The sequence below is a fragment of the Centropristis striata genome, chromosome 11 (assembly GCF_030273125.1).
Source record: "Centropristis striata isolate RG_2023a ecotype Rhode Island chromosome 11, C.striata_1.0, whole genome shotgun sequence".
NCBI lineage: Eukaryota > Metazoa > Chordata > Actinopteri > Perciformes > Serranidae > Centropristis > Centropristis striata.
Genome location: NC_081527.1, coordinates 7377073 through 7393720, shown reverse-complemented (window position 1 = coordinate 7393720; position 16648 = coordinate 7377073). Strand labels below are relative to the sequence as shown.

At 38.0% G+C, this 16648-nt stretch overlaps 1 protein-coding gene across 1 annotated transcript in view; it reads right to left on the bottom strand.

Moving 5' to 3' along the window:
* ctnnd2b (catenin (cadherin-associated protein), delta 2b) overlaps positions 1 to 16648 on the bottom strand; it is a 240754-nt gene that overhangs the window by 94149 nt on the left and 129957 nt on the right. The window contains exons 6-7 of the mRNA XM_059344042.1: positions 6983 to 7134; positions 3846 to 4019 (exon numbers count right to left, since the gene is read on the bottom strand). Coding sequence (XP_059200025.1) covers positions 3846 to 4019; positions 6983 to 7134 — 326 coding nt within the window. The remainder of the gene's footprint in view (positions 1 to 3845; positions 4020 to 6982; positions 7135 to 16648) is intronic.

Below are 16648 nucleotides of genomic sequence, written 5' to 3'. Positions count from 1 at the left end.
ACACGCATTTTCATTCTGTTCCGACTGGGGAAATACATTGGAGAAATATTTGCACGGTCTTGCAGCTACAGAGTGAAAGGTACAGTTTTAAAGCCTCTGCTAATTCAGATGAGCGCGGTCAAGACGTGCTGAAGTGAGGATGCTGAGGATACTGTGCTGCTAAATCTATTTAAATTAATTCAAAGGCATGATTAACACCGGGTTCTTAAAATCTCTAAACTATGAGGCCGGAATTCATCGCAGTGCAGCAGAAAAAGCAATAAAAGAGTAAATCATCACCTGAGAGGCCAGAATTTAATACAGGTTTGGTGCATTGTGGCTGCCCCGCTGACTGACCCTACAAGAGAAACTGCTTGCAGATCTCATAAAGCCATTCTACTAATTGCAGGAAAGATGCAGGATAAGCTATTTCTTCAATTGCTACCACGGTAGCTATAACGCTGCTTAGATGAAGCAGCAGCAGTACACACCCAGAAAGAGTCTGTTTCAAGTCAACACTTATAATAAAAGTAAAATTCAAGCACTTTTACAGCACTTTAAGTTACATAACCCAAAAGTTTTCAGACTCTCAGATGCTTTATCATCAGTAATCTAAATAAAGTTAACAGAATATATTAATTTATAGACTGTAAAAAAAAATCTGTTTCCTTTACAGAAAAAAAATGGCAGCTGTGGTTACCAGAATAATTCTGCAAAAAATACAGTACAAATGTAAACAACTTGTAAATTTTACTGGTATTCAGTGTACAATAAATAATAACTGAATGTTATATAACTGGTATTCAATGCACAATAAGCAAAATCTGCATGTAAATTTTGCATAAATCATCATCTTGTTGAATTAGCAGTAAAGGAAGCTATAAACTACAACTTTAAAATGTATTTTTTTTTTTTTAATTACTACAGTTTTAGGATGTAAAATTTACAAGCTTTTCTGTAAAGATGTTTCCATTTGTACTGTTTTTTTACAGAATTATTCTGGTAACCACAGCTGCCAATTTTTCTGTAAAAACAACAGGACATTTTTACAGTGTACCCACAGCAATCAATGTATATTGTCACTTTGTATGTATGTTTTGATTATGATTATTTAATGCTTATAACAGGGTTTGAGAGCTCTGAACTCCTATGGAAGCAGTAAAAATCCTACATCTGTGGGGTCACTAATACATGACTTAAGTGTTAAATTTATCTTAACAAGATAAATAGACTCAAAGAAAAATGTTTTCCAAAGAACTAGGCGTTATATTCTCTCATGCATGACAATATGGCTGCACAAACTCTGCCTGTTGAGGTCACATTGGCGACCATTATCTTAGTATATTGAATAGAAATTATAGTATTCATGGCATTAAAGCGAGGGTTATTCTGGCAAATATACTATATGAAACAAAATGACTGAAAACATTTTTCAAAGAAAGCAGCTGACCTGAACCACAAATGTTGAAGATTAAGCCTTTTTTTAAAAGAGTATATTCAAATTGAATTCCTAACCTTGAAAAAATGTTGCTTAATGGTTAATTTGAATTGTTAAGACTTTGCAAGAACCCTGTGTATGTATGAGGGGGAGTTTGAACTATTACTGAGAGCTAAGAAAGGATTAACAAGATGCATTTCCCTACAAAAGGATAGTTTGGATGTATTGAAGTGGGATTGTATGAGGTCCTGATCCATAATCAGTGTATTCCATTCGGTACTCTTCCCTGCGTCTCCAGACTCTCCAGGGGGGCGAGCCGAGCACCACCTACTGCAGGTTAATTCACTAAGTATGGAGAATTACCCAAATTGTCCCTTTAAGTCTTGGATAGATATTACACATTGTACCTTGCAAGGGTAAGAATGCATTGGAGCCACCTTGTAATATGTAGATAAAATGAAGCTTCATGAACCATTTGCTATATTTTCTGAGCCCACTAGATGGCGCTCTCTGTCCAACAAAGGGTTAAAAGCATACTGAATTAGCCTTTCTTGGGCTTTTTTCTTTAAACCAAGAATCTAGTGGAGTCAACAAATGGTTCATGAAGCTTCCTTTGGACATCACTAGTTTGTAGTATTCTTAAAAAGATAGGCCACCAAAACTCTCTTAATCCTCTGGGGTCTATGATCACACTGGCTTAAACTTTCTTGAGTTTTTTTTTTGACGTTCCAAGGTCATGTAAAACCAAAGATATGATCGTTTTAATTTGATAGTACAAAATTACTTATTCAAGTGTAAAAGTAGGGTGGGACGAGGCAGGAGTGGCATTTTGTAAAAATGGAAAAAAGGGGTCTAAAACTGTTCCTACAAATAAACATGTTTTAATGGTAATATTTTGTGTATAGTTTTGTTATATTTGAATTTCACCTTTATATGTTTATACTTGCAACCTTTGTTTACATTTTTCAGGTCCGAAACAGTTCACTGAGCATATTTGTGGTTTTTATTGTCATAAATTGTATAATTTAATTTCAGATTTCATGATTTTTGTGTATTTTTGTGTTCAATATGTTAATAAAGTGGGTTAAAGTGAAAAATAATAGTCAGATCATGTTGAAGTTGTGCTTAGAAAATACCAAATACCAAACACTGGTATAGTAAATATCATGTGGTATATAAAGGACAAATAGGCTCAGACCCCAGAGGGTTAAATGGTCACTTCCTTTGGGTTTGCTACCTGGCTCTGAAAATGTTCAAGTTTGACAATCCCATTCACATTCTATGTGAATCAGGATTTTGATTATTAGTCATAATGTCTTACCACAATGGCATATGCTACTGTAGACTCCACAAGTACTACACTACCCACAATGCTAAAGTGTAACCGCGGCGTCTCTGAGTGGTGGATCGTACTATTACCACCAAAATGTTTACAGCAAATACAAATCCAAGAACGCCATGTGAGTTAGCCTGCTAATGCTATCGCTATGGTTCAAACATTAACTTTTATAATGAAGCAACCATGAATGCAACCCTTTCTGACAAGCTTCATTTGTTTCAAGAACAGGACAAAGAGTCTCCAAAGTTTATGGGAAAAGTTGTTCTTCTTCTTCCTATTTTTTTTTGCTCCATATTAAATGTTTTATGGTAATTTATCTCAGAGTCAGTTGGCTTGGTTCCGGGCTAAAAGCCTCTTTTTTTAAGGATTTTTTGATTTGTCAGTGGAGTAAAGGAAAGGGAAATTCACTTCCAGAACCAGAGCCATTAAAGAAAGAGTTACTGAAGGTGAAGAAAACAAACCCAAAGCTAGCTAGCTCTCTAACTGACAGTTATAAAGCTTGTTAGCTCAGTCACACGCTGTTTATTCAGGAAACAAATTTGTTGCCGGTGACACTTTTGTTTGTTGTTTGCTCAGTGTGAAATAAATCTTAAGTTGGATTGATTCTGCTGCAAAATGAGTGTGTGTATTAAATGCAGGTGCAACCTAACCTTTACAATGAATTCCAGTGGTGATCCAGAGTCAAACAATGTATCAAACTACTTCTGCAGCAAGATCGACTTCTCTGGCTTTAGTAAACAGCATGTTCCAATCAAAACACATTGTTTCCCCGTCTTTATGCAGCTCAGACTCTCTGCTGGAAGTAGCATTTTTAACCACTGGACTCCATTGTACCTGTTGTGAATCCAAGCTTAGAGTAAACACTTTACAGAGCTAGCTTTCAGGAGCAATAAATGATACTCAGGAGATTTTCAGCAAAGCATTCCCTCAATGTATAAGACATGAAACAATGAATAAAACATGCCTATAGTAACCCCAAAACTCCTTGGATCGACTAGCAGGGTTACAGAAGTGTTAAAGATTCCACCAAAAGTGTGAGAGGAGAGAAGACAACAGGAGCTTCACAGTAATCTCTGGTGGGATTTGTACCTGTGCAGGCAGAGTGGCACAGGAGTAATACATGGGTGGTCCGACAGGTGCAGATCCGGCCTCGGTGGGCATGTGGAAGGCGCTGCCTTGGGCCTGCTGGGCAAATGAGTCTCTCTGGGACTGGGAGGGAGAGTCGGTTCCCACTAAGTGGGCAGCAGCACGGCTGGATGTCACCTAGAGAGGACAGAGCATGGTGTCGTTAGAGCGGGCCGTCAAAGGCTGCAGATCCCAGTGTGACCTCAAATGATCTCCAAACAGGCACATACACCTGTGTGTGTGTGTGTGTGTGTGTGTGTGTGTGTGTGTGTGTGTATGACAGAGAGAGAGAGAGAGAGAGAGAGAGAGAGAGAAAGATATAAAGATTTTGTCTTTATCTATTTCATGAATTGTATCCACTTTGTTTTATTGATTCTTTGTACATGTACGTATGTGTGTGTGTGTATGTGTGTGTGTGTGTGTGTGTGTGTGTATATATATATATATATATATATACACATTTTTCTTTATTTTCATGACTATTTACATTGTAGATTCTCACTGAAGGCATCAAAACTATGAATGAACACATATGGAATTATGTACTTAACAAAAAAAGTGTGAAATAACTGAAAACATGTCTTGTATTTTAGATTCCTCAAAGTAACCACCCTTTGCTTACTAGAATATAAGACATGTTTTCAGTTATTTCACACTTTTTTGTTAAGTACATAATTCCACATGTGTTCATTAATAGTTTTGATGAATCTACAATGTAAATAGTCATGAAAATAAAGGAAACGCATTGAATGAGAAGGTGTGTCCAAACTTTTGGCCTGTACTATATATATATATATATATAAATACATAATATATACACTATATATACATATATAATGTATATATATATATATATATATATATAAATACATACATACATACATATATATATATTTATTTATATATGTATACATATATATGTATATGTACATAATATATACACTATAAATATATATATATATATATATATATATACATAAGCACATATTCACTCCTCTACTACACAATATTACAATATTGCATCTGGCACATCAAGATTATTATAGTTAACGAAAACTAACGAAATAACTACTAAACTAGAATTGAAAAACATTTTCGTTAACTGAAATAAAAATAAAGACGAGAGTTTTTTAAAAAATGATAACTAACTGAAACTGTATTTTGTGGTTACAAAACTAACAAAAATTGTGGTGAAAATGTCCTTAGTTTTCGTCTTTGTCAACTTTTTTCATACGTAAACCTTTTTGGTTGATATGAAATCTATTTCATCGATCTGGTTTCTGGCGTCTAAATACAGGAAGTGTATGTGGTCTGTAATGTTGCGTTCCACACTATGAAAATTTCGAACCTCCTGCGAGAAAAAGTACAATGGAAAGTCACTTCATCATCACCCAGCTATGACACATCCTGAATACATTTCCAAATATAAAAGTGCCATAAAATAAAATGTATCATGGTGTCTGTCAACTCATGCATCGATTCTCCTCCACTGTTTCATTTATATATGCAGGGAAGCTGCACTGCTGGGAAGTTAATTGGGTATACAGTTGGCAAATAAACATCAGTTTGTCACTGTCTGCTGTAGGTTTGTGTTTATGTTTGCTGTTGTTGCACCTGAAACGGAAGCGGGAAATTTCGACCTCAAACTTTACGGTGCATGAGCACCGCAATGTCAAACCCTAGAAACGCTCCGGGGGCAGAGTGAGTGTGGAGAAAGATGAGAGACGGAAAGGAAGGAAAATGGGTAATGCAGCAGGTGTGTTGAAGGACGAAAAGGATTCATGTCAATCAGGCGGCAACCTCCGTGTCTGAGCAGGGAGGCAAACCAGGAAGTGCCTCAAGCTGCATTCTACGGAAAATTCCAGCAGGGGGCGCTAAGTTTGGCTGCAAAAAAAATCTGTCCATTTATTTCAGTGCAAAATTTGAAAACTTCTCACTTGATTTATTACCTCAGAACCTTTTTTTCAGGACACTATAGTCTCAATCAGTAGTAGAACATCTTCTTTAACACAATTTGATGTCAATAGTTCTAATAATGGCCCCATTTAGAAGAAAATAGAAGATAAAGAATCGTATGATTTGGGGCGTGGCTACCTTTGATTGACAGGTCACTAACAAGGCGAGCCATCATCAGGAGAGAAGCAGAACAATGCGTATCCACGGCAACGTGTCAATAAAGTTATATATAACGTTATATAGATATAAAAGAGGACGTTTACCGGTTTGGTCTCATAACTTTGACCCTTTCACTGTATTTTCACTTAATGACAGTTTATTTGAATGTTTTGTTCATTAAATGTCTTGTTCAGCGTTTGGTTGGACTAACAGCCACTCCAAGGAGTCGCTGCTCAGTTTTCTGAGGTCAGTAACAAACATTTTGTTTTTGTTTCTTGCTAGCCAAAACTAACATCCCAGTTAATGCTCCAGTTAATGCTAACATGAATTAGCAGCGGCTTCTCTCAGTCAGGTTGAGGTGTAGAGACGTGTGTAGTCATATTTTATTTATTTTTTTAAATGCTCTTCTTCTCTTCTTTTCTTCTTTAACATATAACACTCCTGTAGCGATGACAGTTGGCTCATAAAGTTCTGTACTTACTTGATTCCTGTGGTCTAAGTCAGGTTGAATGCACTTATTGTAAGTCGCTTTGGACAAAACTGCAGCTAAATGACATGTAATGTAATGTAATGTAGTCAGTGATCAGACCCCTCTCGCTCCTCCACAGTCCAAATATGGTCTGCTTCCTGTATCGTAAACAAGATGGCGACGCAAGATGGCGACGAGTGTAACGCTGAACTCGAGGCTTCCTACGAGCCACAAACCAACGTCACGGTCACTCCCTCCATTATTTATATACAGTCTATGATGTCAATGGAGGAAGAAGAGAGAAAAAAGGAGAACCAGGAGAACGGACAAAGAGAGTAAAAAGAAAATAGGGTGAGAAGCATTGAGGCAGCAGACAGAGGCATAAAGAAGGAGAGGAATGTGAATAGGAAGAGGATAATGAAGCAGAATGAATGAAGGAGGGGATGTTGGAACTGGAAAAAAAATTGGAAATTGGAAAGTCAAAAAATATCACAAAAAAAAAGGCGTCTGTGTGTACCTGGTTGTAGCTGTGAACAGCCCCTCCAACCTGCCCGCTGCGGCCGCTGATCGATTCCCCAAGAGCCAGCGCCTGGTTGCTATGGTAACCAGCTGCTGCATAGGCATCCTGGTGGTTGAGCTGCAAAACGCTTTGGGACAGAAGTCCTTGTCCTAATGGGAAAAGGAAGAGAAGGAGAAAGTATTAAAGATCCGTGAATGCATGCTACACAGCAGAAATACGGTGTTTCTTTTTAAATTCAAGGGACAAGAGGGATTTGGATTTGGGGTGGGAGAGACGTCGAGTGAGGTTATGTCACAGGGCTTGAAACAAACTTCTTGATCCCCGTCTGAAGCCACCTTAAGACTCTGTCTCGCTCCTGTCGAGCTGCTTTTATGTAACTGTTTTCAGACCACTTTTACCTCTGTAACAGTCCGTCTTTGTGTAAAGATTTATTCTGTTCGTGGCCTTGAAGGCGTTCTGTAACCCAGTTTACATCCCACATGTTATACAATGTATTTCTTTTTTATGGGAAAGGAGTGAATGTGAATACTACAAATATAACTGCCTCAGTTCGCAACAGACCTTGAAATGAAGAGAAGACAGAAAGCTGATACAGAATAAAAAGAAAGGTCTTGTCTTCCTTTTTAAAAAAAACATCCATTTGCTTTTTCCCCACCGTGTTACATGGCTCTTTTTCTCTCATGCTCTGTGACCCTTAAACCTCACTCTGCTCCTGACCCCCATTTAAAATACACTTTCTTTATGGCTCTCTATTATCTATGAGTCTGTCCACTCATATTTCACTATATAATTTAGCAGGAGGAGCAGAGAGTGACATCAATTTGTTCGAAATTTTACAAAATTAGTCAAAAACGTACACATGGATCTATTGAAGTAGTTACTTTTCTGTGTTAAAACTCTTCAGTTTTTCCAGAAAATCTTGCAAATACTCTTGTCTTATACTTGTCGTATACTGACAAGAACCAAGAAAAGAGATCCTATTTCTCCTGTTCTAGCTTCGCTGCACTGGCTCCCTGTAAAATCCAGAATTGAGTTTAAAATCCTTCTTCTTACTTACAAAGCCCTAAATGGTCATGCACCATCAAATCTTATGTTTGTTTTTCTTTTGTTTCCTTGCTTCCCTAAGACTCCGCCTCCTGCTCCTCCCAGTTTCTGTGTTTCCAGGCGCACCTGTGATCGATTGCTGATTAGGTGTTAAATAGACTGAAGCCTGAAGCAGACAAGGCTGGTGAGCCATTGTTGTGCTGTGATTGTGCCGGTCGTAGAGGTGTTGGCTGTTTTGGTGAAAACCCTTAAGTGCTGCCTGGAAGCTGGGGAAGGAGAACCTAGTTGGTCCTTGTATTTTTGGTTCGTGTCCTCAGTGTTTTAGTTTGAAGACATTTTAGGTTATTCTCGCTGTTTGTTGGATAGTAGTTTTGTGTTCGCCGTCTATAAATAAATTATATTTTTACTCTTAACTCCGCTCGCCTGGTTTTCCCTTCCCACGAGGGTGTCGTACCATGTACAGTCCCTTTGAGTCAAATCTGTGATTTGTGATTTTGGGCTATATAAATAAAATTGACTTGACTTGACCTTTGCCTTGTCATAATTACTGCAGCCAGCAGGGGATTGTAATGACCTGCTAGTAGAAATTACTTATGGTGGCTTTTTGGGGCTGAGACAGTGTCTCCTAGACTGTATAGACCAGGGATGGGCAACTTAAATGCTGCAGGGGGCCACAATTTTTCATCAACACTACCACGGGGCCACATATAGGACCGTGCACTTAACCAGGAATGATGAAACTACAATTTTAAATGTTTACAGTGCAGTAACTTAACATATTTCATGCTCAAATGCATGTTTAACAGTATAAATAGGAATACAAAAGGCTTGAAGCAAATAAAAAACTGTGATTGCTTTTTTTTCAGTGCAAGAACAGCAGACCAGCATTCATTGCAAGAAGTAATTTTGTGCATTTTTACTCTGCACTTTTAAGATTTCATGCTCAAATGCATGTAGTTGTACTGAGGGCCACTTCAAGTGAGGGTGCGAGCCATATGCGGCCCCCGGGCCTCTAGTTGCCCATCCCTGGTATAGGAATATAAATGTCTTGCTTGTGGTAAGAAAGCAAGAAAGAAAAGGCAACCAACTATTCCTTTAGAGATGGACCCATTAATCATGTTTTCTTTTCTTTTTTTTATTTTGTGAAACATTACCAATGACTGAGCTCAGTCCCTGCCCCATTACACATCCAGCTACACTTTGTAATGTCATCTGTCAGCTGTAGTAAAAAATTAAAATGTGAGAATCACTGATACACTGCTGTCTAACACCTTCCAGTGGAGATATATTTTTTTTCAGTACCACAACTCTCCTCTTATTCTGCTGCTTCCACATTCAGGCTTTCATCCAAAATCTACCAAAGACCATCCGGCCAGACTCCAGTTGGCCAGTTAGCTAGCACTGAGCTAGCAGCTGGTCAGCCATCAAATCAGTCAGTTAGTCAATGGGAACTTTTCAGTTTACGAATCAAATGAACTCTTTTCTAATCAAATGTCTAAATTGCCTCAGGAGCCTCAGAGGGTGCACTCTGAGTTTTTAATAATGCGTGTAATGGTGTTATGGATGATATTGTAACTGATTAACTGGAGATTTACAAAAGAAGCTGAATATACGCACACACATATAGGAAAAAAAGCACAATGTGATTAAAATATTCATTGTTGATTTTACATGGTGCCTCTTTCAATCTTTGAGTCTTGGAGTTTGCACATGGATCATTTAATTTCCTGTGTAAATATGCATGGATTGTGTCACAGAATGCAAACAGGCTGGATATAAATGAGCACTGATGCATTAAACATAATGACAAAGAATTTATAGAATGTTTTGTAGACTGTAAACTGTGAGTTTCTCTGAACAGCCCATAAAGTTTGCAGTGAATTTAATTGAATCATTTGAGGAGGACAGGAAGCCCCAACTGTCCCAACTCTCTCATTGAAATCCTGTAAAATGTTTGATGCACCCTTGACTAATTCACTTTCGGTCATGTTAGCAGTAATGTGCCTCTTAAATGACTTTAATTAGGAAAATAAAACTAATTTTTACCTAAAATGTTACTTCACCTCTTCAACACCTTATTAAGGATGCTGCAGTAGGCTCAGTTTTAAAGCTGCAGTTAAGATAAACTATCACATGAAGAATATGTACAGAAGTCATTGGTGATCTTGTGGGTTTTCTACTCTAAATTTAAATTTAAATATTATGAAAAACAAAATAGTTGCCTCGGGGTCCCCCAGGAGGAGCTTGACGTTGTGGCTGGGGAGAGGGGCGCATGGAATGCCCTGCTTAGCCTGCTGCCCCCACGACCCGGCCCCGGATAAACGGACGAGAATGGATGGATGGATGGATGAATAGTCCCTTTATTTTTAGGGTTATTATGTCCCTGTGACATTATGGTATTTCTCTTTTAATTTTACATTAAAATATTTAGTTTAGTTTTTTTTACAGTTTAAAAGTTTTGTACTATTCCCTCATTCATGGTAATTAAAAGCGTCTACGATGGTGATATTCAATTTTTATTCTAAGCCGTATTTCTGATGCAATTTGACAATGTTTTACTGTATTTCTACAAACATTTTTTTAAGTGAAGGCTGGTCCCTTGACCTCCGACCTCAGGATATCTTATTAAAAATAGGTTCAGTCTCCCCTTCATATACATGCCCACTTTATGCTAATCTCATGCATTCTGAAGCAAAAACAAAGAAACTTTTACAACAGTACAAATGTGTTTTTTTTTTATTTTTGCCCATTGTATTTCAATATTTCTGCTTACTGGGGTCCTTCAGCAGTCCTGGAGTTGCATACATTGGGTATGATTGGAAAGCTGTGACTCTAGTGAATTCAATAAACCCAATTATATTAATGTGATGATGTTAGTCCCAATAGTAGCCATTTAAATGTAGTTCAACTGTTTCTTTAAACTTGACCTTACTGTATAAAATGACCTGCTGTGACCTCCAGCATAATCACACCTTCATGAAACTTTACAACGACAAACTAGAGACTTAGAGCATTCAGAGGATGTATAGCTTTTCTAAAAATATTGGGGGCTGTGTCTCAGCACTTTCCAGAAGTAATCTCCATCCAATTGCTGAAAAATGCAATTCAAGCAGAAAACTCCCAAATGTTTGTTGGTAGTGATGTGCCAATGAAGCCTCATGAACCATTTTCTTTATTTTCTGAACCCACAAGATGGCGCTCTTCATTTAACCCATTTAGGCCTAAAACGCTTGGAGAAAATGCCTGTAAAACCTCTGGGCGATTTTAAAATAACCCCCTAAAACCTGAAGTTTTTCTGGAAATTCAACAGAAGTGTCAACTCTTCCTATTAAATAATAGATTTTTCAGCCTCTGTAGCAGATAGAAATGAAATTCAAAAAGTATTTGAGAGCTTATACCTGTGGCTTTTATGAGAAGTTGAGTTTATTTGTCCAAACATTCAATAAAGTTTTTTAAAAAATCAACATGTTGCATTGCGACACTCCCACATGTATTCTGATGCATTTCATTGGCCAAGAGACCGAAAATAGGTGGAAAAAACTACAAATACTATAAAAAAGACGTATTCCGCTTTCCCGACTTTAATGGTAGAATAACGCAACAGCGCCCCCAGTTTTAATGGTAGAAATGTGGTAATGCTTTCCCGGCTTAAATGGGTTAAGGAAAAAGGCTTAAAGCAACGGAAATTGAGTGTGCTTTCCCCCCTTTGTTGGACAGAGAGCTCCATGTAGTGGGCTCAGAAAATAAAGAAAATGGTTCATGAGGCTACAGATTGGTGACTAGAACAACTTGACACACAGTACTGCACTCAAATTAATCTTCAGTTTCCCAGCTATCAAATAATGTACACCATTTCTAAGTGGCATCTACTGTTGACCTACTATCTCCCCTTAAAGACCCCCTGACCCCCCCCCTAAAAAAGACAAAAGTAGCGAGGTGTGTAGTGGAAGAGGTTAAAACACAGTTTGCTGCAGTGACAAATGACAAATGAATGCTCTCCAGCCTCTTTTACAATGGCTACATCTGTTTGCTTTTCTGTCAAACAACTCACTGCACTGGAAAATAACTGTACTGCATTATATCAGCTCTAAATAGACCTATAAATTCCTAGCGCTCAGTATTTGTACTCTCAAAGGAGTTCTTCAGCCGTCCTCCATCAACAGTGGCTGTCCCTTTAATCTCCACTGATGTCACTTTTTTGCCAGCAGTCTAAGAATGAAAGCGAGAACAGCGCATGAGACAAGCAGAAACTTTTGCTTGTTTGCGATGATTAAATAAGAGAGAATGAGAAATCGTAGTGTGCCAGCGGTCAATATCAACTGCACGGGAGAGATAAAGTCTGCAGCTAAAGGCGAATGGAGTCACTTTGGATAAGCACGTTGAGAAAATAAAGCTCGAGCAAAGTGAAAAGTCACTTAAAAGTACAGCGAAGGGCTCCTGTAGGCAGTGCATCTGGTGATTGTGCATTATTTAAAAAGTGATATTAAGCTAAGGGTGCTGAGTGAGTTTACTAGGTCAAGGCCTCCGTGTCCAATATAGGCTCGTCTAGGCTGAGTATACACATGCATGCACACATGAGGGTACAAAAAACCCATAATGCAACGGAAGAATTTGTACTCCACGTCTGTTTCAGATGGATTCACACATTTACGCACACATGCACACAAACCCAGATGTGTGTACAAAGCCAGGGGGTGTTTTCCACAATTTTTGTTTGCCACTTTAGGTGTGTTTCATGTGGGTAGTGGAGCCTTTAGGGAAGCGAAAGGCCTCATAAATACATTATCACTCAGATGGCAGAAACACTGAAGGCTCCAGTGTTTCCATCTGAGGTGAAAGTGGTGGTTTATAGGTAGAGATTGGGGTGAATTAGTGTATTAGAAGGAAAATGAAAGAAGGTTTCTCTGCCTGTGCATTTTACAACCTGGTCTCACAGGAATCCATGAAATAGCCACGGATTTGCTTAACTCAAAATCCGTGGAATAGCCACAGAATCACTCAAATTTCTGTGAAACTGACACGGATTTCGCTACAATGCAAGTTAATGACAGTCATATCCCGTGGCTATTCCAACATACAAAGTGATTATGTACATTCACTGAGTGAATATTTAGAAAATAAAACATATATTTCTGGCTAGAAATGTGATCAAAATCCATTTTAATGCAGAAACTAAGTCAAAATTTAGATTTTTAACTAAAAATGAGAAAACTGTCCACCATGTTTTTTGTTCTGACTGCCGGGACCTTGAAAGTCACGTGACTTGGAACAAACCAATAGGAAAAAATATCCATGGAATAGCCACGGGATATGACTGTCATTAACTTACATTGTAGCGAAATCCGTGTCAGTTTCACGGAAATTTGAGTGATTCCGTGGCTATTCCACGGATTTTGAGTTAAGCGAATCCGTGGCTATTTCACGGATTCCTGTGAGACCATGTTCGGTGAACTGGTGTATTAGAAGGAAAATGAAAGAGGGTCTCTCTGCCTGTGCATTTTAATATCCTTTCACTCACTCCTGCTCCATGATCGCATGCATACACACACATCTGCATATACCTGCATGCATGCAGTTGTGAACACTGATAGACCTGCCCGGGCTCATTAATCTCTTCTTCTGTCATGCACACGCACACTTAAAAGTTGTCGAGTGGCTTTTTCTTCCGCATCATGACCAGCGTTCTCTATTGACACATTTTAATATTTCATCAGTTGACTATTTTTAGATGGCCATCGGAGGCATGAGCAGTCTGGAACACACACATATGCACGCACACGCACACACACACACACACACACAAAAGGGGATGCACAGTCCCAAATAGCTGCGTGCAACATAGTCACATACACACAGATTAACATGCACGCTGGCAAGCATCAGCAGCATGAAGCATGAAGACACTCAGTGTACTCTGTTGCTGTGGCGCACTAATCTGCTCAGCAGCTTGAGTGAAGGAGTGGATTCTGCTGCTGTGTGTATGTGTGTGTGTGTGTGTGTGTGTGTGTGTGTGTTCTTCTACTTCCTACATAGTGAGGACCGGAACACGTTTTTAACCAACAGAGTGAGGACATTTTTGCAAAGTGAGGACATTTCGGCCGGTCCTCACTTCTTTAAAGGCTTTTTTTAGAGTTCAGACTTGTTTTAGGGTTAAAGGTTACAATTAGGTTTATGTTAGGTAAGGCGCTAGGGAACAAGGTTATTATAGTAAACGAAAATGAAATGAAATAACGAAAGCTAGAATTGAAAAAACATTTTCATTAACTGAAATAAAAATGAGAGTTTAAAAAAAAAAGATAATTAACTGAAACTGTATTGTGTGGTTACAAAACTAACAAAAATTATAGTGAAAATGTCCTTCGTTTTCCTCTTTGCCAACTTTTTTCATACATAATGAAGATGGATAAGGCAAAGGAAATAATGGCAAATTCTACTGTGACCTCTTTTAATCTCCCACCCAACAAATACCCCATTACAAAAAACTAAAACTAATAAAAACTAAACTAAAACTAGCAAACTCACTCTAAAAACGAATTAAAACTAACTGAATTTGAAAACAAAAATTCACAATCCAATTAAAACTGAAACTAATGAAAAATTCTAAACAATTATAACCTTGCTTGGGAAGTCATTATTCCAATGAGGGTCCTCACAAAGATAGAAGTACAAGAACGTGTGTGTGTGTGTGTGTGTGTGTGTGTCTCGCAGGTGAGAGTGTGTGTATCTTGTATCTTTACATGCTCGTACACTGTGAAACCCAATGTTGCTTGTTTGTTATCATAACTAATTTTTCCTTTTCAATACAACAAAGATTTGTGCAAAAGTCATTATAACTTAAAATATTGAGTCAAATAGCAAGATTCATTTGAGTTAACTGGATTGTCTTTGTTGTCTTAACATAAAGTTATTTTGTAGCATGGTCATTCAAATATTTAAGTTGAAACAACAAATTGGGTTTTACAGTGTGTGTATAAATACAGTCAATCAAACCCCGGGGCTGATGAGTGAATACAGTGCAGAAGTGTCTATAACCTGCATTCTATGCAATGGAAAGCAGTCCTTTTGTATGTAAATCCATAGAAATATGACCTTACTTCTCTCTTGTTTATTACCTCATTAAACAGTTTACAGTCTCAATTGTTAGTTTTAAGTCTTCGCCGTAGCTTGATGTTCATTTTGTAAATGATGGTCTCATTTAAAGTAAAATACACGAGAAAGGCACGGTCAGCTTTAGGGCAGGGCTACTGTATCATTCACTACCACAATGTGTTTCCATTTCATGAAAGTTAACTGGAACATTTTGGTTGCTTAAAAATGTCTTTTTCAGTGTTTGGTTGGGCTAAAATACATAGAAGAAGGATTTTCTAATGGTAATCAAGCTACGGTGAAAATGTCAAACTCAAGGCTTCTCAGTAGAAGTCCAGAAATTATAGGGACTCTATTTCTATCCAGTCAATGGTATTTATGGTGTCAGTGGTATAAAAAATAGTAATTCATAATGGCCTTGAGTAAAGTTAGCATTGCAAGCCCTGCAAAATGTGCATGGAATTCATAAAAACAAGCTAGTCTACTACATCATGCTGTAAATGGCTATACAGTAATGATTAGGATTAGTTCAAGTCATCACATCTATAGCAAATGTAATCGAATCTCAGATTATTCAACCAGACAGCATAAGATATCTTCTTCAGTCAAGCTAGCTAGCTGTCTCTAGCATCTCCATGGTAACCAGCTCATGTCATGTTAATAATTGCTTTGCAAGGGATATTACTATGTGTATTCTGCTCGACATCCGGGAAGACACTTTGGGCAATTTAGTTGTGATATTGACATTAGTGATGAACATATGATGCAAAGAAGACACATTGTTTTTACTTCAGTGTGAACAGTCTGCTGTTAATGACATAATTAATTCTTAATTTAGTGGGCAGTATGCACTACCTACAGGTTGAGTAGGTAGGATAATAGTAATAATAATACACTTTATTTATAGAGCGCTTTACAAGGTACACAAAGATGTTTTACAGTTAAACAGTTAAAACACAGTGAAAATGCATTTATTCATTGCATGATGTGCATTAGTATGCCTCGCATGCGCATCACGTATATAGAGAATACTAATGCTTGTCATGCCTCCTATGCCTAGTTTTGGTTGCTAAGCTGTGATTGGAAGATCAATATTGGGGGAGGGGCTTAGTGAAGATTATTTTTGTTATTTTCTTTTCCTGCCATCCTGTGTTTTTCTTGCTTATTTGTCTATAACTGTCTCAAGCTGCACCTCATTTTTTTGACTAGTCAGGTGGTCAGTTTCTATTAAAACATCAAAAACATCAAACAAAATAACTATTCCTTGTGTTGTATGCATGTGTGTGTGTTTATGAGTGCTAAGCATGATATAGCATGATAGCATGTGCACATAAGCAGTGTATGCATGCAGGCCTGTACACTTCTGTTTGTCTTGATGCCTAATGTGTAAATATATATGCATGCCTGTGTATGTGTGCACATTTATGGCTTTATGTGCCTCTGCTGTACACTTGCATGTGTGCACTGTATGTGTGTGTGTGTCTCCCCTCTGTGCACTGTGAACAGCAGGCCAGCTGACACCTCAGTGAGGAT